At 46.3% G+C, this 26,358-nt stretch overlaps 1 protein-coding gene across 1 annotated transcript; it reads right to left on the reverse strand.

Moving 5' to 3' along the window:
• Positions 1-26,126, reverse strand: LOC309375838 (protein-arginine deiminase type-1-like; the record flags this gene model as incomplete). The annotated part of the gene is made up of 16 exons (XM_081921756.1): positions 1-838; positions 1,491-1,616; positions 6,003-6,082; positions 6,295-6,388; positions 7,257-7,401; positions 9,173-9,324; positions 10,798-10,905; positions 11,327-11,450; positions 12,570-12,673; positions 12,854-13,032; positions 13,405-13,530; positions 14,361-14,478; positions 17,297-17,358; positions 18,091-18,163; positions 19,349-19,589; positions 26,032-26,126. 16 exons carry the CDS (start codon positions 26,124-26,126, stop codon positions 605-607), a joined length of 2,061 nt encoding a protein of 686 aa, XP_081777882.1. The 3' UTR covers positions 1-604.
• Between the last annotated feature and the right edge of the window lie 232 nt (positions 26,127-26,358).

Here is a 26,358-nt window from a genome sequence, read left to right on the forward strand (position 1 = left end):
TTCTTTGGAAATGCATTTATTTTAAGACAACTGGCTTTGCAGAGAACAGCCATCCCTTGCTCTGCAAAATCTTCATGGGAAGGGGAGAGAACGTGTTGTGGTCCTGTGTATATTTACTCAGACGTAATCCCTGATGCGTCCAGTAGGACCTACCCCCGGAGTAAGAGTCCACCCAATGCCAGCCCTACTAGGAGTAGACTCACTGGAGCTAATCAACAAAGAATCATGGATTTATAGAGGTGGAAGTGACCCTAAGGCTCACCCAGTCCAACCCCCTGCAATGCATAACTAACATGCCCCTTTCTTTCAGTGGGTCTCCTCTGAGTAGGTCACAGTTGCATGCAACCTTTAAAATACTTGTTCTGCCAAAGAATTCTGCCCATCTACCCCGTCACTGCCAATCTTTCACATAATTTTGTGGTCTGGGTAAGTTTAGTGCATCATTTTTAAGTGGGGTTTTTGACCCCAAGTCGATTCTCATTTTTGAAGTCCACCATGCTGGAGAAGATGTTGTTCTTTCGAAACCTTCAGTCATCTTCTCTGCCCAGAAGTACTGAAGAAATAAGAGTGTGGGGAGGGGGCCCGGAGGCTCCCCCCACCAATTTCAGGGTGTTGTGTTCCACCAGTGGAAGGAGAAGGGTTCCCGGAGGACGTTGGTGCCGCAGTGGACCTCTCCAGACAAGATGTGGTAGGAGAAAAAGTCATCGATGAAGGTACAGTTCAGCCCCAGCGGTTCCAGCAAGGAGCGGACTTTCTCTTCCAGGCAGCACTGCCCATAGATGATGGGACCAAATGGCTTTGGGATGCCCAGGTGCTTCCCCAAGACGAGCATGTTCACCTAGGCGGAGCAAAAGCAACCAAATGCTACAGTCTGGGTTGGTTTTTCTGCCATCCTAGCTAAAGTTCAGCATGTAGAAAGCTGCCTTCTACTGAGTCTAACCATCCATCCAGCCTAAAGTTCACTAGACTGACTGGCAGCAGCACCTTTCCAAGGTTTCAGACAGAGGGTCTCTCCCAGTCTTAGCCAGAGATGCCATTGGGATGGATTTTGGGGCCTTCTGCAGGAAAGGCAGGTGCTCCACCACTGAGTTATGCCTCCGCTTAAAAATAAAATAAGTTTCCAGTCCTCATGGGTCTGAAGCGAGGACTGGTTTCAAAAGGAACACAGGGAGCTGTCTTGCACCGAGTCAAATCATTTGGCTCAGTATGTCTACATTAACTGGCAGTGGTTCTCCAGGATTTTGGTACAGGCAGCCTCTCCCAGCCCTACCTGGAGATGCCATTGAACCTGGGACCTTCTGCTTGCATGGCAGCTGCTCCATGACTGAGCTATGGCCCCTCCCCATCTAGCTCAGTGCTGCCTACACTGACTGGCAGCAGCTCTCTGGGGGTTACTGCTCTGGAAGCCGATTTCCAGAGGAATGGTTTGAGTTGTGCTCGACACCCCTGCACAAACACCAAGGAATGATGGAGGGAAGAAAGCCCCTCACCATGTCTGGAAACAAGGCGGTCGCCGTAGAGTCTTCCAGAGTGAACAGCTGAGGGATGTCCACGATATCTCTCTCGCTCAGGCCCAGCTCCCGCTTCAAAATGCTCCGGTTCCAGTCGATGCAACTCTGGAAGAAAGAAGAAGATGCAGAATATTCCCGCTTTTGTAAAACCCGCTTTTGTTTCATGTTGAATATTTGCACCTGAAGGCAGCAAAGCTGCCATGCATTTTTAAGCTCAGGATAGCAAGTAACAGGTTTTTAAATTTTAAAAAAACAACAACCACAAGTTCCTGAGATATTAAAAAACAAATCACAGGCCCCTTCAGATTGGTGTTTTATTGTGTGCATATTTTGCAACATGCTCTTGACACAATAATATTGCATTACTGGTGGATTTATTCTCCATCATCATCATCATTTCTTCTATCCCACCTTTGCTTCAAGGAGATCAAGGTAGCAAACATGCTTCCCCTCCTCCCCATTTTATCCCCATAGCAACACTGCAAGGTAGGTCTGGCCCAGAGGCAGTGACTGGCTCCCAAGGCCACCACATGAGCTTAACGGCTGAGTGGAGAATTCAAACCCGGGTCTCTCCCAGTCTGACACTCTAGCCACTATACTACACTGGCTTTATTAGCTGTTCTACGATGTTTCCCCAACTGCTACCACATTATTGTTGTCCAAGGGGCTCTAGTGCAATGGAAACAGGGTGAAAATATACCCAGAATGCTTTTGGGATAAAAATGTGTAGGATTTCAGCTGTAAGTTATGGGATATGCATGGACTGGAAACACAGCAAAACACAGCAAGGTGCAAATGCAATGGAGACTGGGATTGTTTATGACTGCCCCAATACCGCCACAAGCCCAAACCATCACAAATGCACAATAAAATGGATCTTCCAGAGGGGTCCTATGTGTCAGTGCTACTTCAGGGTAGTTTTTTGTTTTTGTTTTGCCTCGCATCAGTCTTGTTCACACAACCACCGTAAATAGTTTCCTGGGACAGCGTTTTTCTGATCAATTTGACTCAGCAGGCCTTGTGCCAGGAGGAAAGAAAACTCAAAACAAAGGTTGGTGAACCGATAGCAACTAGACTTGATTGGAGTGAGCCACGGTTTGCAGCCGAGATCCCAGCCCCCATTTAACAAACCAGGCCATATGAGGAAAGCTTGAAGGAGCTGGGTCTATTTAGCCTGGAAAAGAGGAGAGTGAGAGGAGATTGGATAACCATCTTCCGTTATCTGAAGGGCTGTCACATGACAGATGGAGCAAGCTTGTTTTCTCCTGCTCTGGAGGGTAGGACTCGAACCCATGGCTTCAAGTTACAATAAAGGAGATTCTGACCAAACATCAGGAATAACTTCCTGGCAGTAAGAGCTGTTTTGACAGCAGAGCGGACTCCCTCAGGAGATGGTGGACTCTCTTTCCTTGGAGGTTTTACATCAGAGCTTGGATGGCCATCTGCATTGAGATTCCTGCATTGCAGCGGGTTGGACTAGATGACCGTTGGGGTCCCTTCCAATTCTACGCTTTTATGCTAGATGTAATGTTACGCTTAATGTTACGCCAGGGAGCAGAGTTTGTTTCCTTTGCACATTAGTTGGGAAGGATCGAAGGAGCCCTCAGAGGGACAGTCAGGGCAAACTGTGACCTGATGTTCCCCATGATGTGGGAACTGCACCTTTAGCAAGCAAGAGCTTTCACTCTGGTTTTCGCCTCAGGGTAGTGTATAAATGCAGCCATGCAAATCTATGGCACAACCACATTTGAAATACCGTGTACCGTTCTGGTCGCCTCACCTCAAAAAAGATATTGGAAAAAGTCCAGAAAAGGGCGACCCAAATGACCAGGGGAAAAGGCGAGCGAGAGGCAACATGAGAGTTTATAAAACTACATGTGGTGCAGAGAAAGTGGATGGAGAGAAGCTTGTTTTCCTTCTCTTAGGACACCGGACGTTGTGGACATCCATGTTGGAAGATTCGGGATAGATGAAATCAAGGACTTCTAAACTGTGGAACTCACTGCCACAGTTTGCAGTGATGGCCACCCACTTGAAAGGCTTTAAAAGACAGACTTATGGAGGAGAGGGCTATCGAAGGCTGTTGGCCACAATGGCTCTTCCGCTCTGCCTCCGCCCGTTGCCGAATACCAGTTTCTAGGAATCACGAGTGGGGACTTTTGTTGTTGTGCTTGGGTGCTTTTTGTGGGGTTCCCACAAAATGGGCCCCTGGTTGGCTGCTGTGAGACCAGGACACTGGGCTGGGTGGACCATTGGCCTGATCTAGCAGGTTCTCCTCATGGCTTTTACTATATTCTACGACAGCTACAGCCAATATGGCGTCCTGCAGGTAGCCGCCAACTCCCCTCATCCCCAGCCATCAAGGCCCAAGGATCGGGAATAGCAGGAGTTGTAGTCCCTCAGCACCAGGAGGGTGCCATCTTGGCTACCCACTTTCTGAAAAATAAAGCAAAGTAAATAACCTTAATCAACAGTGGTGGTAGAAATTGCCACTACCATCTTGTGGTTCATTTAAAACAGCCTCATTAGCTGAAGCACTTCATAATTCTTCCATTTTACTTCATGATTGTTGTTTAGGTCAGGAGAGCAATCTATGCCCCCTATCCATGTCTGAGGTAAAAAAACAAAAAACCTTAGCCATGCCTTTTTATTTTATCTCCAGATCACCTCAGTTTAGCTAACTGCAGTTGTTCTTTCATAATTGCTGTGGAATTTGGTCTCTTGTGTGGTTAGGAGAGAAATGACCATAAATGTTTGGCTTGGCATCACATTTTATCTCAGAGTGTTATGGCGCAGGTCACGCTAACAGCGCTCCCCTTGTCAGTCAGCCAGAAATAAATCCACATCTTCCTCTTTCCTTATTGCGATTATCTCCCGGAAGATTATAAAGAGGTGGTGAGCTTTTATTTTAAAAGGATCAGGTTTTTTTAAAAAAACAAAAAACATGTTTTTGTTAGCGGGTAAAAGGAAGTGCTTTGTCGTGGTGAAGGTGCTTGAATAACTCCAAGAAGCCATGAGTTATGCCATGCAGGGCCACCCAAGATAGACAGGTCATAGCCGAGAGTTTAGACTAAATGTGATCCACCTGAAGAAGGAACTGGCAATCCACTCCAGTATTTTGCCAAGAAAACTCCATGGACATAAAAAGGAGAAGCTCTGAGAAGCAAGTGAGAGTTTCCAAGGCATGTTCTGGTTTTATGGGGTCACAGAAGGTTGAACATGACTAAGACGACTGAACAGCAAAAGGAAGGGACCTTGATCCAAGTCAACTAAGCGATTGTTCATAGCTGACTTCTTAAAATCCAAGAGGCGACAGGAGCGTTGACTGGTGTGTTAGGCCACATTGCTATTGGGGTTTGTGATTCTTAGTGTGAAATTTGGCCTCTGTGAAAAGGAAATTTGTGTTTTGCAAAGTGACTGTTTTCTGTCAGCCTAACTAATGAATGGGGGATTGATTCTTTAAAGAAAAATCTACTTTCCGAAACAAGACAGGAACCGAAATGCAGCCCCCTTTCCAAATTTGCATTTCTCCATATTTTGCAATGCACATCTCCAGCCATGTGTACAAAAAAGAGAGAGCTTGGATTTTCCTTTGGGGCTTCTGGTCAGAGATTGTGAGAAGAGGAGGTTGTTTGGCCTGTCCCTATGGTCTTATGAAATTTAAATAAACGTGGAAAAACGTGGAAAAAGAAACATATTGGGGATATTTAAATATCAGGGAACATAGGCTTTGCAAAAAAAGTGGGGGGACTGCATGCACAAATGTATGTATTAGGAGAAATCCACACTGAACTGCTGCTGAAATTTTCATGAAGGCTTTTTAAAGACGCACATCACACTTTGCACACTGATGTGGCAATGCAGAGAAATGAAAATTGGAAAAATGAAAGAAACAGAGATGGACAGTTTCACCCATCCTTACGCCTAATAGCCTTCGCCGATCCTTCAGATATTTCAGACTACGGCTCCTATCAGCCCCAGCCAGTATTTTGTCGATATTTCAAAGTAAAAAAAAAAAGACCTGGATGTTACCAAATTGGCAAAGGCTGGCCCAGGAAGGAAGATGGAGAACAGCTGTGGCCCTCCAGGTGTTGAAGGCAATTTAGCTCCAGAGACCACGCATTCGCTCCATAAGACGCACAAACATTTCCCCTTACTTTTTAGGATGAAAAAAGTGTGTCTTATGGAGCGAAAAATACGGTATTTACATTTCTTTCCATCTGCAAATGATACATGATTGATTGCTACCTTTCCCCTCCTTTGCACTGTGTTTCCTTTGCACTGAAATGATGGGGTGGAAGAACATAACAATGATACAATCATGTGATTAATTATGGACATTATATAATTGTGCCATGGCGGACAGCAGGACAAATAATGTAGTTTTTTTTGCAAAAGGTGAACTGAGGTGGAATGGAAACCGCGCTGCAAATTCAGGGTGGGGTGGGATGGAAATGGTCCAGATCCACCTGCACTCTGATAACGGTTTACCTGCACATACTTGCTGTCACGGTGCAAAAGTCTGTCTGCCAGGAGCTCATCCAGAGTAATGCGCCCCACTCTCCTGAGACCTGCAAGGGAAATGGTTTTCACAATTTTTAAAACATTCTGGCTTTCGTGAGCCCCGTCAGGAAGGGAGCAGTAACAGCATGGTGCCGACAACAGCAATGTTGCAGGTTCAAATCCTGTATGGGGCAGCTGCATATTCTGGCATTGCAGGGGGTTGGGCTAGATGATCCTTAAGGTCCCTTCCAACTTTACCATTCTTTGATTCTGTCCTCACCTTCGAACAGGGCAGCATTTCCGAAACCTTCTTTTTGCTTCTCTCTGAACAGCTTCAGGCAAGCAGCGGGACTGGCTAAGAGCAACCGGAAACCCTGCAGGGAGAGAAATGAGAAAGGTAAACTGCCGGGCAGAATTTGGGTCGTCCATTTAGGTGCCCATTATGGGAAGCTCACAAGCAGGCCTTGAGTGAGACAGCAACTCTCCTCACCTGTGATTCCTGTGATTCCGAGGCATACCGATTCCAACAGCAGAGGTAACACACTGTGACTAGCAACCACTGATGGCTTTGCCCTCCCTGAATTTGTCTAATCCCCCTGTAAAGCTTTTCTGGGAGGCTGCAGCTCTCCCACAGAGACTGGGGACAGGCCTAGGGGTCTGTGAGAGAAGGCAGCAGAGTGACTTTTCCAGTGTAGAGCTAATCAGGTACATAGCTGTCAACTTACAGATTTGAAAATAAGGGACCAGTAGCCTCGAAAATAAGGGATCAGCAGCCAAAATAAGGGATTTTAGTCAACCAGCAGCCAAACAAAGCCCCAAGTGGTGGTTCCCATAGTGCAGCAACCCGACAAAGGGGATGCAGCAAGGAAAACCATGCCATTCTCCGCTGGGAAGCGCTGAGCAAAGGCGAGTCCCCAGGCAACACGGCCGATTTGATCGGCACAAGGCATGCAAGCTCCACCCCCCAGTCGTTCTTAGACTCCTTATTGGGTGAGCAACGCAGCCAAGCAACACAGTTGGAGCCTCCTTCCTCCCTGGCCGGCAGGGAGGGAGGGAGAGGAGCTGCTTCCTTCGAAACCCGGGAAATTTAAGGGACATCATCAATAAGGGACAGCAGCGGGACATGGCGCTGGAATAAGGGACTGTCCCACCAAATAAGGGACGCTTGACAGCTATGATCAGGTATAAAGCATCAAATATGGAAAAGGAAGCTGGTCAAAGCAGTTCCCTGAGGATCACTACCTTCCTGTTGGAAGCCGGAACAAAGGTCAGGAACTCATCCACATGCCCTACAGTGAGCCAGTCAGAATAGAGCTCAATAGGGGGCTGGACTCTTTGAGCATAGAGGAAATCCCGGACAATTTTGACCATTTTCCTGTTGCCAGACCTAAGAGATGAGGCAGGGTTTTGTTTTTTTTTAAGAAAGGGAGGGATGGAAGGAAGGAGAGAGAGAAAGAGAATAGAAGGTGGGATTAGAACTAGTGATGGGGGAAAATAAACCTGTTTTGCATTTGATTCTCACATGATTTGAGCTGTCCAAACCAAAACACAGCCACCTTCTGAAATTCGCACTTCTTTTTAATTTTGCAACACTGTTCTCTGGTCAAACATTGTGTACAGAAATGCTTATACTATGGTAATGCATGCATATAAATGCATCTAATAGTGAAATAAATTACAAAAAATTCATTGTGTTAGAAAAAGCATCCCTGCCTGAAACCCTGGAGAGCTGCTGCCAGTCAGGGACCTGGCTCAGTAAGAGGCAGCTTCCTATGCTCTCATGAGTAGCCAGATGCATCTTTGCAGTATCAGGGTGGTGAGGAACTCATTGAGAACTAGAGGCCAGCATTGCCTTCCCAGCAAACATCTCCCCAGCTGCCTCTGTCTGAGTTGGGAGGTGCTTGGGTCTCTAAGTGGCCTCATACCATGAGATCCTCCTACATTAAGGCTTCCTTATTAACCAACCGAGGGATGTGGGTGGCGCTGTGGGTTAAACCACAGAGCCTAGGACTTGCCGATCAGAAGGTTGCGGTTTGAATCCCCATGACAGGGTGAGCTCCCGTTGCTCGGTCCCTGCTCCTGCCAACCTAGCAGTTCGTAAGCACGTCAAAGTACAAGTAGATAAATAGGTACCACTCTGGTGGGAAGGTAAATTTCCATGCACTGCTCTGGTTCGCCAGAAGCGGCTTAGTCATGCTGGGCACATGACCTGGAAGCTGTACACCGGCTCCCTCGGCCAATAAAGCGAGATGGGCGCCGCAACCCCAGAGTCGGTCATGACTGGCCTAATGGTCAGGGGTCCCTTTACCTTTATTAACCAAGCACAGAACAGCACAGGAAAGCTTTTGTTAGCCTCATGACAACCCACTCCTAGTACTTGCCTCCCCCAAAACAATTGCTAGACCAGGGTTTCCCAGAGAAAATATCTGAATGGTATCCAGCAACAAGGCCCTGACTTTCTGATTCATCCCCTGATGAAGACTTGGATTTATGTCATCATTGCTCTCTCTGGAGCATCCTTGGTACCTTAGGTCATGGGGGGTGGGGTCCAGATATCGTTGGACTCCAGTTCCCATCAGCCTCAGGCAGCATGGCCAATGATCAGGGATGATACAAGTTGTGGTTTAGCCAGAATAGCATAGTGGTTAGAGTGTTGGACTTGGACCTGGGAGAGTCCAGGGTTCAAATCCCCACTGTGCCATGAAGCTTCTTGGGTGTGACCTTGGGCCAATCCCTGCCTCTCAGCCCAACCTATCTCACAGGGTTGGTGTGGGGATTAAAGGAAGAATGGGAGAACCATGTATGGCATCTTGAGTCTCTGGGAGAAAAAGTTAGGATATAAATGTAAGGAATAAATCAATATCTGGAGGGCCAAAGGCTCCCCGACTGGCAATTGCTCTACATAAGATGAGGCAGGGAGTCTTTTCCCCAGGTCCACCTGGAGATGCTGCTGAAGATTCACTCTGGGACCTTCTGCACCCAAAGCAGATTCTCTACCACTGAGATATGACCCTTCTCCCACCCCCAAATATTTTCAGTTAACAATTGAATGGCAAACCTTGAAACCATTCCCCTGCAATGCAGTGTTCCCCCACCTCTACAAGCAAGGGTGGGGAATTATAACTGTAATTATTTTTATTTTGAACTTGGTGGTTTACCCTGGGAAACTGCTGCCAATGAGGATCCTTCCCAGTGGGTACTCCTTCCCCTTGACCGTCACGGCAGGGCTGACGTCCAGGTTCCCGAATGAATCCAGGCTGGATACGCGTCCGTACCGGGGTTCTCGTGTCACGTACCCAAAATCAGGGCCCTCCAAGGAAACACAACAAGGAGAAATAGGAGCATAGGCAAGTATACAGAAGGCAAGGTGTTGCACAAGATGTGCCTTTAACTTCTAATCTGTGTCTGGAAAATGTTCTCTGCTTCCAGAGAGGAAGGTGAGAAATCTTACTTAATCTGGAGAGATGTGCTTTCATTAATTGGCTTTGAGGGGGCAGTGTACAGATAAAGTCAGTTGCAGCCAACAAAATTCTGCTCAGAGTAGACCCATAGAAATTCATTACTGTTTCTCCCTCTCTCGTAACACTTGAACATCCAATGGAGCTGAGTGTTCAGGACGCATCAAAGGAAGTCCTTCTATAAGTCCTTCTATATATGGTTAAACTATGGAACTCCCTTCCGCAGGAAGCAATGATGGTCATCAACTTGGTTGGCTTTAAAAGAGAATTGGACAAAGTCATGGGATAAGATAAGGCTATCCATGACTATGAGCCACAATGGAGTCATAGTTGGAGGCAGCAATGCATCTGAATTGCTGGAAACCACAGGAAGGGAGAAGGCTCTTGTGCCCAAATCCTGCTTGTAGGTTTCTCACAGGCATATGGTTGGCCACTGTGAGAACAGGATGCTGCAATAAATGAGTCACTGGCAGACTCTTCATATGTTCTTATGTTAGCCCAGTGTGGTAGACCAAGTTGGGTTCAAATCCACTCTCAGCCATGAAACTTCCTCAAGTGACCTCAGGCCTAGATCACTCTCTAGTCTAACCTACCACACAAGGCTATTGTTAGGGGGAAAGTAGAGTGGATGGAGAGAGAAACATAACCATCCTGGGCTCTTTCAAGGAAGATGTGGGCCTGGTTTGTACGGAACACAAAACCATGGTTTGCTTAGCCAAAGTGTGTTTTGTATGAACCCAGCCCAGCAGACCAACTGTGGTTTGTTTTCTGGTGGCAAACCAAAATGTCATGCCATTGTTTCCTTTTTGCTTAGGAACTATGGCTCATTTTCAAAGTGGCTTGGCATTTTGTCTGAAGCCTCACTGAACCATGGTTTGTTTGGCCACCCTAGCCCATAATCTCTTCCAGCAACAGAGGCAGGAGGCAAGAAAAACTGGGAATCAAGAAGCTAAGACAACTCTTGCAACATATGAAATGATTGCTTTTAGTCACAGATTGTGTATGGATAAATATAATGATATTTGCAATGCATTTATAGAAATTATAGTGACTTGTATACTCTCTGTATAGTATAGTAGACTTTTATGCACCTTTTCATCCCCCCCTCATTTCTTTCACTTTATTTGTCCACTGAAAATGGAGAAAACAAGTCATTGCTTCTTGTTCATCCGTGAGACAAAGCGTGGTTTGTTGAACAAACCCCAGTTTAGCATTCCGTGCAAACACAGCTATGATATTTAGATTTCTTTTCTAATGCTATTGATGGAAGCATCTGCTTTCAGTAACAGAAGTGATGTGCTGAGGGCTGAAGAAGCTTGGCTTACCAAAATGCTTTTGAAAGGGAATTTCTTGAGCCCTCGGTTCCTGGGGGAGTCAAAGACGACGGGGAAGGACTTGTGGGGGGCCTCCACATAACCAAACTCCATCTCATCCTGTTAGAGGGGAGGGAAATGGATCAGGATCCCCACTGGTTAAGGTGCTGTATCCCTTTGGGAATGACCAGTTTAAAAATCTGTTTGCAAAACACTCTTCCCTCTTTCCCCAAATGGGTTTAACACTTACTAGTTACTTAAAGCATTTGCAGCCTGTTCTTCAGATCAGGGAACAAAGCCAATGAAAATAATAAAAGGAAAACAATAATATACAAGAATTAAAAAATCCTATGAACAGGTCCAATAAACAGCAAATTAGCAATTGTGCCTTAAGGTGAGCAAACAAATATTCACTCTTCCCTAACTGCTGGAGTGTGTATTGAGAGACCTGGGGGAAGGCAGTGATGGGGAAGGCAGAGACCTCCTGGTGACAGCAGGTGTCCCACCTGGCCTCAGGGATGTGCAACTTCAAGGAGGGTACCTGGATCCAGCGGTCGCCCCGATTTTCAATCTCCGGGCAGATGGTCAGCTTACAGCCAGCTTTCTGTGCCAGGGCTTTCACAGCCTCCAGGAATGTCTGGTTGGGGTTGGTGCCTCTTTCAATGCTGGAAAGGAGAAAAAGATGCAAAGGGAAGGAAAACTACATAGACTAGGACAGCAGGGGCATCTTTAGCCAGGTCAAAGTTGGTGAGCTTTTTTTTAGGGGCACAAGTCTAAGTTGTTCAGCTTTTAAGGAGGTTAAAACCGCTAACATGAAAAAATAAAAAGCAGCAGCGATAGCTCCGGCTTCCATTTTTGTGAAGATGCAAAAATGAACAACGCCACTAGAGTACGCCACTGGATACATTGATTCTGCAGCTCTTCCACACACACACACACACAAATGGAAATGACCCAGCGATTAAGAACTTAAGCAGCTTCAGCAGCAGGCGCCCGGCACCCCTTGCCCCCCTGGGTAGAGACGGCCCTGGAGGACCATTAAGAGCATGAGAAGAGCCTGCTGGATCCGGCCAGTGTCCCATCTAGCCCAGTCTCTTGTTCTCGCAGCGAGCAACCAGATCCGCCAAATAGGAATCCTGTATGCATCTCTTCCTATTTGTGATTCCCAGCAGCTGGCATTCAGAAGCATTACTGTGGAGGTAGAGCATAGTCGAATTCTGGCTAGTAGCCCTTGACTCCCTTATTCTGGAAGCCATTGTGGCTCAACTGCAGAAGTGAACCATTCTCAAATTAGCTTAGTACTTATGGTACACACACACACACAAATGTTTCCCAGGACTTGTTTCCTCTAGCCCTGAGATGTTTAGCTGGGGAGCAAAGGGTTGTCTTCAGCTAAGTCCTAGTCAAAGCAGGAAATGAATGGACCTATATTGGCCATGTTCAGTCACTTCAGTAGCTCAACCCTGAGCAGGATTAGCACTAGGTGCAACTCTAAGGAAACTATGAGATGTAGAATCGTATAGAGTTGGAAGGGACCCCAAGGGTCATCTAGTCCAACCCCCCGCAATGCAGGTATCACAGCTGAGGAATCCCTGGCAGATGGGCATCCAACCTCTGCTCGAAAACCTCCAAAATCCATTTGAAGGTTGGAAACCTAGGAAGTGATACTCATCTGAACATTAACCAGCAGCTTGGTTTTAGCATCCTAAATGACACCATTACCCACTTCTCCACCCACAACACCCCACCGCCGTCACCCACAAAAACATGGTGGTTTTTTTAACCTGCAGACAAATATCTCCAATGGCTTCAGTGTGTTGGGGGTCATGATCCAGGGAGCCACTCGGAAAACCACAGTGTCTGTGAAAACGGGTGTGGCTGGCGAATTCTGTGGAAAGTAAAGGGGGGGGGGAGAGAACATCAGAAGAGTCTGGCTGAAGGGTCAGACCATTGGGATCACGTCCAGCATCCTGTTCTCACAGTAGCCAACCAGATGCTTATTGGAAACATGGGTGCAGCTCGAAATTATGGCCTCCTGTGTCCCCCACCATCCTCATCAGGATTGTACCTGATTTGAGAGCTCCAGCAGTGTCGCGTTCAAAGAAACTAGGCCTTTGAAGTCGGCATCTGGGAAGGCCAAGCCCTCCACGTAGAACGTGTGCTGCCCTTTCCCATCGGTTCGTCCCACAGTGTAGGAGAGCTTGTCCACCCCCAACACATGCTCGTAGTTGGAGAATGACTCATCGCCTGCAGTGAAAGTAAGCCACGTGACATCTGTTATCATATTTTGGTGTATTTATTTATAATATTTACAGGGAAAGTCATGCAAATAATATCCTGCAAGCAAACTGGAACAAATGCAGGATGGAAGTGTGCTGTTGTATAACCTCCCTGCAGACAAATCAGAATGAATGCACGATAAAGACTGGATGCAGTCTAATATCCGCATGAGTTTTCTGCAAACGAAGCAGAACAAATGCGCCATAAAGACTGCGCGTTGTCTGACCTCTGCATAAGCATTGCACAAGCAAATCAGGAGGGATGCTCAGTGAACAGGTCTGAGGATCCCCCTGTTGATTCTGTCAGAGCAGAGGGCAGAGCAAAGAACTGGGGACTCACCTCTAGCGTGGAAAACTCTCACTTTGGCTGCATCGAACAGGGAGATGTGAAGGACCAGCTTGTGGGTGTCAAAGACGCCAGCAGGGCCATGGGTGTTCAGGATCAGAAGCGACAAGTCTTGCAGGTCTTGGAAAAACAGGAGGGACAAGGATTTAGGTGTCAGAATAGGTCACCATCAAGGTGCTCCTCCAGCCTCCATAGATGGGGTGTTCTGACTGAGTTTGCCTTTCCAGTTATATATCAACCCACTCCAAAGGTTTGTGCAAACTAGAGGTTGATGTTTCAGAACTGTTGACTCTGGGAAATGGCCTCAAAGGTCTCTTCAGGAGAGGTGCACGTACGGAGCTTTGTTGCAAAAACAAAAAGCCTGCCCCCCCCCCCAACAAAAATCTTGGCTATGCCTATGAGCACTGCAGAGATGCAAAGGACTGGTTTGTACTCTTTCCTTATTTTTAATTCCAGGATTTGGCTATAGAATCTAAATTAATGCTAATCAGACAAGAGTTGCTGAGCCTGTGCATTTTTTGCAGTTTTTTTTTTTAAATTTTGTATTTTAAATCATTGTAATAACCCACCCTGGGTGGTGGGTTATTATTGTTGTTGTTGTTGTTGTTGTTAGAACCATTCTTGCCCATTACAACAAGTTGTAGGCCTTTGCGGGCAGGGATGCGGGTTTCACCAGCTTATTCCCATCAAGCTGCAGGGCCAGGGTTCAAGGAGTATTTATTTATTTATTGCATTTACACCCCACCTTTTTCTCCAAGGAACTCCCTCTCCCCATTTAATCCCCACAACAACCCTGTGAAGTAGGTCAGGCTGAGAGGCAGTGACTAGCCCAAGGGCACACCCAGTGAGCTTCATGGCCAAGTGGCGGGAATCGAATCCTGGACTCTCCCAGCTCCTAGTCCAACACTCTAACCACTACACCACACTGGCTGCTTGGCCCCAGCATGTACCTGTGTGGGATCGGACGTACGGATAGGCATTGTCCATGTCTCCAAAGCTCGGGCCGTCTCTGTCGCAGTTGACCAGCAAAACCGCTCCTTCACCTTGGGGACCCCAAGACCATTTTGTCTGCAGGGAAAACAGCAACAATGAATTTCATCGCTTCCTCTCAAATGATATATAAGAGGGTCTCTCTTGTGTGCCTTGGAGGGGGGGGTTGAGCCTCTCATTACTCTCTTTCATTCTGCTTCCAGTGGACAGACCCCTTTCCAAGGTGGATCCATGCAACCAGATCCTGCCCCCATTTGGAGGCCAACAAGTTTTGGATCTGCTGGTGTAGATATGCACATGTTCAACTGACCCAGCGGCTAAGTCTGGATTGTTAGTCAACACAGCCCTCCAACCCCACCCTGTTCCAATAAAGGTTTTTTTCAGGCCCCATTAAGATGCAAAAGAGGAGGCACAAAAATCATGCAGGGTTTATGTTCTGGGGGTCTGCACACAAATATATTGCGGAAGGTCACGCAAGATCTCGTGAGGTCTTTGCAAGATCCTGCAAAATCTCTTTCTGACTGTTTCCTTTCCGTTCTCCATTTATTTTCCCACCACCTGAGCAAAGCTGCAATTGTGCAAGTAAATCCAACATTTGCAAGACCATTTTGTCATGCGAAAATCTCTCTGTCTCTTGCAGTTGGTTTGTTTGGGAGGAAGATCCCAAAAGCTTCGTCCAACAAAAGACTGTCTGAAAAGTGGCATCACTGTCCTTATGCCTGGTAGGTAGATTTTTATCGCTTGGAACCTTAATTCGGTTTTCAGGTGACTTCTTCTGTATAAGTGGCAGAGCACCTGTCTGGCATGCAGAAGGTCCCAGGTTGAATTCCCAATGGCATTTCTAGGTACAGTGGTACCTCGGTCTAAGAACAGTCCTGTTAATGAACAATTTGGGCAATGTACTCCGCAAAACCGGAAGTAGGTGTTCTATCTAGCAAACTTTGCCCCGGAAGACGAACAGAAGCCAACCAGTGGACTGGCAGCAGGAAGCCTCATTGGGGAAAGCGCACCTTGGTTTAAGAACGCTTTCAGTGTAAGAACGGACTTCCGGAATGTATTAAGTTCATAAACGGAGGTACCACTGTACGGCTGGGAACAGACTCTTGCCTGAAACCCTAGAGAGCTGCTCCCATTCAGTGTAGACGACACTAGATGAACCAGTGGTCTAACTCACTTTTTTCTACTCCATTCCATACTGCCACATGCATTCTTCAGCCAACTAGTATACCAAGAAAGTTGCATCCTTATCGGACAAATCCAGAGGGGATAGGACCGTCATTTGCTACTAGCATTGTGCATACATGATGTGGAGAGAATAGAGAGGAATTTTCCTGCCTTCTCACCATAGTAGACCCTACAGGAGTCATCTAACAAAGCTGAATGTTGGAATGTTCAGGACAAAATGAAGTGTTGACCACCAACTTGGGTGGCTCTAAAACTGGTTTAAACAAATTCATGAAGAAGAATGAGAAGTGATGGGATAGCCATCTTCAAATATTTGGAGGGCTGCCGTGTGAAAGATGGAGCAAGCTTGTTTTCTGCTCCTCAGCTAAACCTTAGGAAGAATCTCCTAATGCTGAGAGCTGTTCAACAGTGGGATGGACTCCCTCGGAAGGTGGTGGACTATCCTTTGTTGGAGGTTGAATGGCCACCTGTCAGGGATGCTTTGGCTGTGATTCCTGTGATTCCTGACCTCAGTGCCCCTTAGGCCGTCCCTCTAACTCTTGTTGTTGTTGTTTAGTCGTGTAGTTGTGTAGTCGTGTCCGACTCTTAGTGAACCCATGGACCAGAGCATGCCAGGCACTCCTGTCCTCCACTGCCTCCCACAGTTTGGCCAAACTCATGCTGGTAGCTTCGAGAACACGGTCCAACCATCTTGTCCTCTGTCGTCCCCTTCTCTTTGTGCCCTCCATCTTTCCCAACATCAGGGTCTTTTCCAGGGAGTCTTCTCTTCTCATGAGGTGACCAAAGTATTGGAGCCTCAGTTTCAGGATCTGTCCTTCCAGTGAGCACTCAGGGCTGATTTCCTTCAGAATGGAGAGGTTTGATCTTCTTGCAGTCCATGGGACTCTCAAGAGTCTTCTCCAGCACCATAATTCAAAAGCATCAATTCTTCGGCAATCAGCCTTCAACAATTCTGCAATTCTAGGACAAGGCTATTGACGGCTACTAATCATCAAGATGACTTTGTACTACCTACAGTATCAGAGACAGCATGGAGTGTTGAGCCTCGCGCCTGGCCAAGGTAAATTGGAGGGCAGAAAAGGTGTGGTGGGGACCGTTCTTGGCAGACACGGATCTATTAGCATATCTGTTGACGTAATTCTTTATGCAGCACATAGTTAAACGGCGGAACTCCTTCCCACAGGAGACAGTGATGGCCACCAACTTGGATGGCTTTTAAAGAGGATTGGGCAAATTCATGGAGAAGAGAGCTATTGATGGATACTAGCCAGCATGGCTCTGCTCTGTCCTTACGGTCAGAGGTAGCAATGCTTCTGAGCACCTGTAGCCAGAAGCCACAAGAGGGCAGAGGGCTGCGGTTGTGCTCAGGTCCTGCTTGCGGGTTTCCCGTTTGGATTTGGATTTGATATCCCGCCTTTCACTCCCTTTAAGGAGTCTCAAAGCGGCTAACATTCTCCTTTCCCTTCCTCCCCCACAACAAACACTCTGTGAGGTGAGTGGGGCTGAGAGACTTCACAGAAGTGTGACTGGCTCAGGGTCACCCAGCAGCTGCATGTGGAGGAGCGGAGACGCGAACCCGGTTCCCCAGATTACGAGACTACCACTCTTAACCACTACACCACACTGGCTCTCTCCGTTGGGGCATTTGTTCAGGCACTGTGAGAACAGGAGGCTGGACTTACACAAACATAGGAAACTCTGCCATTCTTACCTTGTTGTTTGCTTTGCCATCGACCTTACCAGTTCGGCTAGTATCAGCGTCCAGAGAGATAGCTGACAATATATTGGGATGGGGGTGGGGATAATGTTAGTACTTCAGGCTACATATTTGATACTGTGCATGAATATTTTTACTTTATTGAATTTATTGCATTTATATCCCATCCTTCCTCCCCAAGCGGCCCAGTGGGTTAATACCACAGAGTAAGCTGCCATGCCAGGCTTAGCTAGGTCAATTCCCCTTACCTTGGGAGAAAATAGGTAATGAAGCCTATTGCTCACCCCCAGTCTACCTGAGAAGTTCAACATGTAAAGAGGTTTGAGCTAGTTGCTCCAGCTCAACTGTAGGGCTCTCATGAGCCACTATACCAATGATTTAGGAACTTGCACCACTGTAACGTGCCTGTGCAACTTTTTCTGAATGCTATATGGAAAAGCACATGAATCTGACCTTTGGAGTGTTTGTAAGTAAACTATTTTTAACTTACCAAATGTGTGGCCTTTTTCTATGCAGGGGGAAAGGGGAAATTTGGAACCCACAGGAGCCTGTACAGGTCTAATAGCCTATATTTCCACTCTGTGCTTTGCTGCATATTTTGTGATTTTAAATCTCTGCTGGGGTTTTCTTGCCAAAAGTACTTGCCCCAGACTTGGATCTTGGAATCCAGGAATTCGTGTGTGTGTGTGTGTGTGTGTGTGTGTTGGACCAAAAGCCTAGAGCTGTAAGGAATAAGGATCTGAATACCAAATACGAGTGAGAATGTGGAAGGACTAGTCATTACTTACCCATACAAGTGATGTACAACCAAGCATTGGCAATGAGGGTGTCCCCCGTTGGCCCGTAATATGAAACCCGAACCTGCAAAAAGACACAGCACCCAGTCATAAGAACATAAGAAGAGCCCTGCAGTTTTGATCAGACCAATAGCTCTGATCTAGTTCAGCATCCTGTTCTCACAGTGGCCCAACCAGGTGCCCCAAAGGGAAACCCTCAAGCAGCCACTCCCAACAATGCCAGTGACACCTAATGTTTTTTTCTTGGGAGGTTTAAATAGCACACAAAATGGCAAGTCCTATATGGCAGCAACATGGGCTCTTCCATCCCACTGTTTAATGTGGACCTCTGTTAATTCTCCACTGTCGATGTGACGTTCTCCTCTAAACCATTGACTTTCCACCCTTACCACTCTCTCAATCTTGATTTTCTCATAACAGGGATGCTCTGAAAAGTAAGTAAGCGTCCCCCCCCTCCATCTTTTTATTCCCTAAGTCTCATGGTTCCCTCCAGGCTTGTATCCAAAAGGACAGGCTTTCAGAAGATGAGCACGGCTGTTGGTATAATGGTGCCTTGAGCACTTTGTTTTCATCACCTCTTACAACAACCCTAGAAGGTAGGTTTGATTTAGCTAGTTAGATATTTTGTAAACTTTATACACCGCTTGATTGTAAGGGGGGGAAACCAAGTGGCTTACAAAAAGCTGAAACAATAAAATTATCCAGAATAATTTACAACAATAGTTTAAAACACGGGTAGGCAAACTAAGACCCAAGGGGTGGATCTGGCCCAATTGCCTTCTAAATCCGGCCCGTGGACAGTCCGGGAATCAGTGTGTTTTTACATGAGTAGAATGTGTGCTTTTATTTAAAATGCATCTCTGGGTTATTTGTGGGGCATAGGAATTCGTTCATTTGTTCCCTTCAAAATATAGTCCGCCCCTCCAAGGTCTGAGGGACAGTGGACCGGCCCCCCTGCTGAAAAAGTTTGCTCACCCCTGGTTTAAAGCATACCCAAAAGTTTAAATACTAAAAATACTGAATTCTTACGAATGCAGAATGGGTATTATTATTAGCCACTTTTCTTTTCTTTTACAAAAGTAATTCAAAACACCATACAACAATCAGCCTGACTGAGTTTGAAATCCATTTGGACGCAGCGCACCTCCCTTGTTGCGACACTCTGCGCTGCTCACCGCAACGTGGTCAAAGGCTGGCTCCCAGGTATGGTTGCCAGGCTCTCAGAAGAGCCCAGCTCCTCCCTGCTCACCTTGTTGTCATTGACGGCGCTGCTGGGTCCGTTTAGAGCCACGACCACTTCCACGTCTGAGTCGAGAAGCCACCTTGTACCTTCAGATGCCGTGGCAACATTGGGGTTGTAGATGACGTAGACTCGAAGCCCGGAAGTTCCACGGACATCAAATGACGTGGCACCTTTGGGTATAGATCTATAGGGCCAGAGCAAACAATTGGGGTGGGGGGTGTTCAGTTTTATCATGGCATTATCATCACTGATAATTGGAAAAACTTTCTGGCAGTAAGAGCTGTTTGACAGTGGAACGCTCTTCCTCTGGAGGTTGTGGACTGGAGGTTTTAAAGCAGCAGTTGGGTGGCCATCAGTCATGGATGGTTGAGCTGGGATTCCAGAAAGATACCTTCCAGCTCTGCGATTTTATGATTCTACAATCACTATTATGATTACATTTGAATGACATATTTTTCCTTCAAGGAACACCAGGTGGCACACGTGGTTCTCCCCCTCATCATTTAATCCTCACAGCAACCTTGTGAGGTAGGTTAGGCTGAGGGAAGGCAGTGACCTCATCCCCAAAGTCACACCCAGGGAGCTCCCTGGCAAAATGGGGGTTTGAACCTTGGTCTCCTAGGTCTTAACCTGACATTCTAACGAGGGGCGGATTTTGGTAATATGGTGACCCTGAGCGAGGACAAAATTTGACCCGCATCTCTAAATATTTCTTATGCTCTAACCACTAGGGCCTACTGGTTCTCTATTCCAGCTAGGCAACAAACCCCAAACACTTTAGTGCAAAGCAGGCTCAGTAAGGAGTGTGGTTTCCAATTTTTTTTGGGGGGGGCACCCTCTTGGATTCCATAAACTCATACCTAGTGCCTGCTACTCTAAAATAAAGAATCATTCAGAATAGCGCTTTGCACGACCTACTAAGGAAGAAAATAACACAATCCAATCCAAAACAGTAACCATTAATGGCATATTTATTCCGAAGCCAGCTAAAACTATTTATTTTAATGAACCCAACTAAGCTGTTGAACTTGATCCATTGATAGGGGCTTTTTAGAGTCTGATAGACATTGACACCTCCATCGCACCCATGATTCCCTCTTGCCTCTTGGCGCCTGGGAATCCTGCTGGCCACTTTGGGATCCCCTACCCTAGAACTTCCCCTGCATTCTGACTGCATTCCAAAGCCAGGATTGTGATGCAACGCTACAGCTTCAATGAGAGCTGCTTGATGACAACCTTACACACACACACATATATATATATTCCACATATGCATTGCCACCTTTCTCTCTGTGCTTCCTCCACCCAGCCCCGTCTGTGCCTTGCAGCAGCTTGTAAAGAAAGATATTAATCTGTCAACATGCAGAATTTAAAAGGGAAGCCGAGGGAGGCAGTAAATCTGGCCGTAAACCCGTCTAATCGCTCCTTGTAGTTGGGTTCTGTTGGATTTACGATCCGCAGAAGCACACCCTTTAACCATGACTCCTGGAGCTAGTCATCTTTAGTTGCAGAAAGGAAGGATGGAATGCAGGGTGGAGGGGGGAATGAAACCCTCCTTTATGGGCCCTAAATAAGAGCAATCATTTTAATAGTGTCTTCCATGCAGGTGGAACAACCGCCTTCGATTTCTTAATCTGCATACACCTATAAAGGTCATCCTGGGAGTTTGGGCTGGCTGGTCACATAGCAGTTAAAGTCCTGAGCCCACTAGAGGAAGCCCCATAGCAGGTCCTGAGTGTGAGAGCAATTCTCACCACACTTTTCAGCAAGTGGTCGGTTGACAAGGGCGCTCTGGACCTCCTCCTCCTTATAATAAAATACCTGCTGGATCACACCATAAAGGGCCCAGTAGCCCAGCATCCTGTTCTCCTTGTAGCCCATTCCGCTTATGTGGCTTATGTTGCAAGGGAGAAGCTTCCCAATGTAGGATAGGATGTCCTATTTTCATTTGAGAAATGTTGGAGGGTACGCTTCGCATTTGTAAGAGCTTGATCATTTAGTGCAGCATCACCCAAACTTTGGAACTCCCTGCCTATTGATACCAATCAGGGCAACTTTACTGTATTCTTTTCAGGACCTGCTAAAAACATTGTTGTTTGAACAAGCCTACTCAGTCGCTTACAAAGTTGGTGTGAACTTTATGTACGTTTAAACGATTTTTCTTGATGATGTCCTTGTTTTTTTGTGAACCACTTTGAGTTTTGTTTGTTTTGTTTCTTTGTTGTTTTTAACAATCAAGTGGCATGAAAATTTCATGAAATAAATGAAAACAAACAAATAAATAAATGTCCCCCCCGGGCTAAAGACTCTTCCTCAGCTACAACAATCAAAGCAAGTATGTAAGTATGTGACCTACTCAAGAGGTCGTAGAGAGAGAATCTTTCAAATACACCCTTTGACAGCGGCAAGGTGAACAAAGAGCCCTGTGACACATTGAAAGGCCAACAGGTTTCCTGAGGTGCAAGCAGTCTTGGACTAGAAAGACAGCTTTGTCAGATGGGCAACATGTTATCCTTAGTTGACAGGTATATCTATACATTGGCAGAAACAGTTGACAGGGTGGCTACAAGGATATGGAATGAAAAGGAATGCAGTAATGTGATATTCAGACTAATTTTTAAATGAAGTTCTTCCCCTCACCCACCCACAAATTTCTGTCTCTCTGCTGATGCTGCCTTTGGCAACCTGGCTTCTTCCAGACATGTTGGCCTAAAACTCCCATCAGCCCCTAGTCAGCGCACAGTCATGTTGACGTTGTATGTTGGGTACAGCTAGTGGATTTGGTGGTTCTGAGCAGAATTATCCCCAATCAGAGTTGATGCAGCAGAATCTGTAAAGCTGCAAATCTCTGCAAACCTGGATCTCTGGAGTTTGATGCAGTGGGATCAGTTTTGCAGGGGAGGCAAAGACAGAGGGGCAGAGCGGCTTTTTGTTTATTTAAAAAGATTTCTGTACCACTTGATTGCCGCAAAACAGCCAAACTTTTTCTAACAGATGCTAAAATTATGGATGTAAATAGTTAAAAACAAGGAATTAAAAAACAACAACAATCCACTGTTGTACGTGTCTGGGTAGGTTTGCCTAAATGGAAATGTTTTAAGCAGGTGCCGAAAAGAGAATGGTGAAGGTGCCTGCCTAATGTCATAATACAATGTTGTATTATTTTATTGTTGTTAGCCGCCCTGAGCCCGGCTTCGGCTGGGGAGGGCGGGATATAAATAAAAAATTATTATTAGGCAGGGAGTTCCAGAGCACAGGTGCTGACACACTAAAATATGGATTCCTTGCAACTGCAGAATGAGTCTTATATGGCATCTGTAGCAGTGGCAGTTCTGCTGATCGAAGTGGCTGAGCTGTTATTTACAGAATAGGGCAATCCCACAAGGAAACTGGTCCCAAGCTATGGATGGTGCCTAAGCACTGAGTGTGCACCACTTCCCAAACCAACACTGGGAGTGAACTGGACAGGGAGTAAACGGGAGTGAGGTTCTACATTTAGGTAGGAACCAGCTGTGCAAATGTAAAATGAGGGGACACCTGGCTTGGCAGCAGGACATAGGGAAATGATCCAGGGGTCTTAGTAGACCACAAGCTGAACATGTGTCAACAGTGTGATGGAGCAGCAAAAAAAAGGGGCGAATGTTATTCTCAGCTGCATGAAGTTTACTGTCCAGATCAAGGGAAGTACAGTGGTACCTCAGGTTAAGTACTTAATTCGTTCTGGAGGTCCGTTCTTAACCTGAAACTGTTCTTAACCTGAAGCACCACTTTAGCTTAATGGGGCCTCCTGCTGCTGCCGCGCCGCCGGAACCCAATTTCTGTTCTTATCCTGAAGCGAAGTTCTTAACCTGAAGCACTATTTCTGGGCTAGCGGAGTGTGTAATCTGAAGCGTATGTAACCTGAAGCGTATGTAACCAGAGGTACCACTGTAATAGTACTACTCTATTCTGCCTTGCTCAGACCACACCTGGAATACTGTGTCCAGTTCTGGACACCACAATTTAAGAAGGATATTGGCAAGCTGGAATGTGTGCAGAGGAGGGCAACCAAGATGATGAAGGGTCTGGAAACCAAACCTTACGAGGAACAGTTGAAGAAGCCTGGAGAAGAGGAGACTGAGAAGTGACATGACAGCCATCTTTTTCTTCTCCTCCAGAGGGTAGGACACGAACCAATCGCTTCAAGTTACGGGAAAGAAGATTCTGACTAAACATCTGGAAAAAAATTCTGATGGCAAAAATTGTTCAAGAGTGGATTGGACTCCCTCAGAAGGTGGTGGACACCCCTTCCTTGGAGGGGTTTTTTAAAGCAAAGGTTGGATCTGTCAGGGATGCTTTAGTTGCAATTCATGCCTTGCAGGGGGTTGGACTAGATGACCCTTGGGGTCCCTTCCAATTCTGTGACTGAACACCCAGCCCACGCTTCTGTCTTCCATGACAGCATGCCAAGCACAAGAGGAGAGAGGGCACAGAACCACCCTCCGCCAGGCATGCAGGTACAATGGTACCTCAGGTTACAGACGCTTCAGGTTACAGACGCTGCTAACCCAGAAATAGTACCTCAGGTTAAGAACTTTGCTTCAGGATGAGAACAGAAATAATGCTCTGGCAATGCAGTGGCAGCGGGAGGCCCCATTAGCTAAAGTGGTACCTCAGGTTAAGAACAGTTTCAGGTTAAGAACGGACCTCCAGAACGCATTAAGTTCTTAACCCAAGGTTTGGCACAAAATTGGAAGCAAGAAGAATTACCGACGAAAGAAGAATGGAGGATGAAAATGATGGACTATGCAGAATTAGATAAACTAACAGGAAGAATTCGAAACCTGCGGGACCAGAGATTCTCAGAAGACTGGAGTAAATTTACGGACTATTTGAAAAGTAATTGTGATGAACAGATTATGCTAGAAGGTTTGCAATAAGTTTTGTAAGTTGAATTATTTGAAATATTGCAAAAAAGATAATGAGGAGAATTGTTAATTAAAGATAATACGAAATTAAGAAATGCATAATAAGTGATAAGAATGGAAAATCATCAGAGGTGTTGACGGAAGTCCAAAATTTATTGTATAAGATGAGAAGTTTTGATGTATAAATGATAATTAATATGTTAAAAACTAATAAAAGTGTGTGTGTGTGTGTGTGTGTGTGTGTGTGTGTGAAATTCTTATCCCGAGGTACCACTGTACATGAAACCAATCTAAAATAATAAAGCTGTGTTCAGGTCCCTGACACCCTTCTCCTCCTTCTCCCTGTGCAGAACGCAGTTCTTGAGGGCTTACTCATACCAGAAGCTGCACGCTGCTGGTGTCACAGTGTACAGAAATAGCGCCTCAATCTCAGGGGTGTGGGCTGCTTGCACACCTGGCCTTCAAGTCTTTGCTTGCCTAACGTTGTCTGACAACCCCCCTCCCTCCACCTGTAAGGGCTCATGGCTAAGCTCAATCTATTCTCCTTCACACCTCTCCTTCCTCAGAAGAGAGAAGGACTCGTGTTCCTAGGGTTTCTTAACGTGACATAACGTGACCAGCTGACCTACAATATTCTCTTGCCTGACACAGGCCCACTCAACCACTTTAATCAGTGGAATTGCCACCGCTACAGGTGCCACATAACACATGTTCCACATTTGTAAGAACTCTGGAACTTTGGAACTCCCTGCCTCTTGATAGCAATCAGCTGCCTTCACTGTACTCCTTTCAGCACCTGCTTAAAACATTATTGATTAAACAAGCAAATCTAGACTCTTAGAAAGTTGGTGCAGATTTTAATCTGTTCTAGTATTTTAACTTTTTATATATTTTGAAGTGTGGCTGCAAATTTTTCCTGGTTTTACTGTTTTATCTTTTGTAAAGTGATTTGAGGGTTATTAGCTTTTTACCATCAAGCGGTGTATACATTTTATGAAATAGATAAATAAATAACATAGAAGCATAATGCAAGAAGAGCCTGCTGGGTCAAGCCAGCGGCCCATCGAGCCCAGCATTATTATTCAGAAACGTTGTTGTTGTTGAATTGTCCCTATTTTCACTGGACAAATGTTGGACGGTATGGAATCCTAGCCATCATAGCCACTGGTCAGGGATTTCTGGGCGTCAACCCCTGGTGAGCTATAGTTTCTGAGTTTTTTAATAGCTAGTAGGAAGTTGCCTTCTAGCAAGTCAGACCATAGATCCATCTAGCTCTGTAATGTCTACACTGACTGGCAGCAGCTCCCCCGGGAGACCTCCCCAACCCTACCTGGAGATGCCAGAGATTGAACCCAGGACCTTCTGCATGCAAAGCAGGTATTCTATTGGAGAGGTCTATTGTCAGGGATGACCCTTCAAGGAAGTATTGCTTAAAATATATTACACCCTGTTTTAAACAACGAGTCTTGTGGGTTCATGCCATTGAAAGCTGGTGCCAATACATTTTTTAGAAATAAGGATTTAAGGTACACCGTTCCCTCAGTGCCCCACATGCATCACCTCAGTCCCACTCACAACAGCGCTGTAGGACAGAGACCAGAAAAAAATGACCTTGCTTATTGCCAGACACAGCTAAGATCGAACCCAGCACCAAGCTCACAACGCCCTTTAACCGCCCAGGGCTGCCTATTCTCACAAAACGCTCAACCGCCAGCCCATGCAAAATGCCATCACTTGCCCACAGAAATGCCATCACTTGCCCACAGAAACGCCATCACTTACCCATGAATGTCTATCGAGATTTCTGTCCCCAGCACGCAGGCGATGTAGTTCGGCTGCTCGGTGGACACCCGCACTACTCTCTGCCTGGCTGTCATTGTCTCAGCGGGGAGAAAAGGTGGCCAAAATTAGCACTTCTGCAGAGAGCCTGGATTGTCCTGTTTTCACGGGGAAACCAGCATGACTGGCTTAGGAAGGCAAAAAGGAACCCTGGGACCTCTGCTCCACCTTGTTCCCTTTCCCTCTTTGGTGTGTTGGTGCTGTCTCCTTGCCTTCGAGTGCAGCTGGGATCTGAAATATACAGATATATGGAGAGGAATATATAGTTGG

This window comes from Podarcis melisellensis (assembly GCF_964234715.1).
Source record: "Podarcis melisellensis genome assembly, chromosome: 8".
Taxonomy (NCBI): domain Eukaryota; kingdom Metazoa; phylum Chordata; class Lepidosauria; order Squamata; family Lacertidae; genus Podarcis; species Podarcis melisellensis.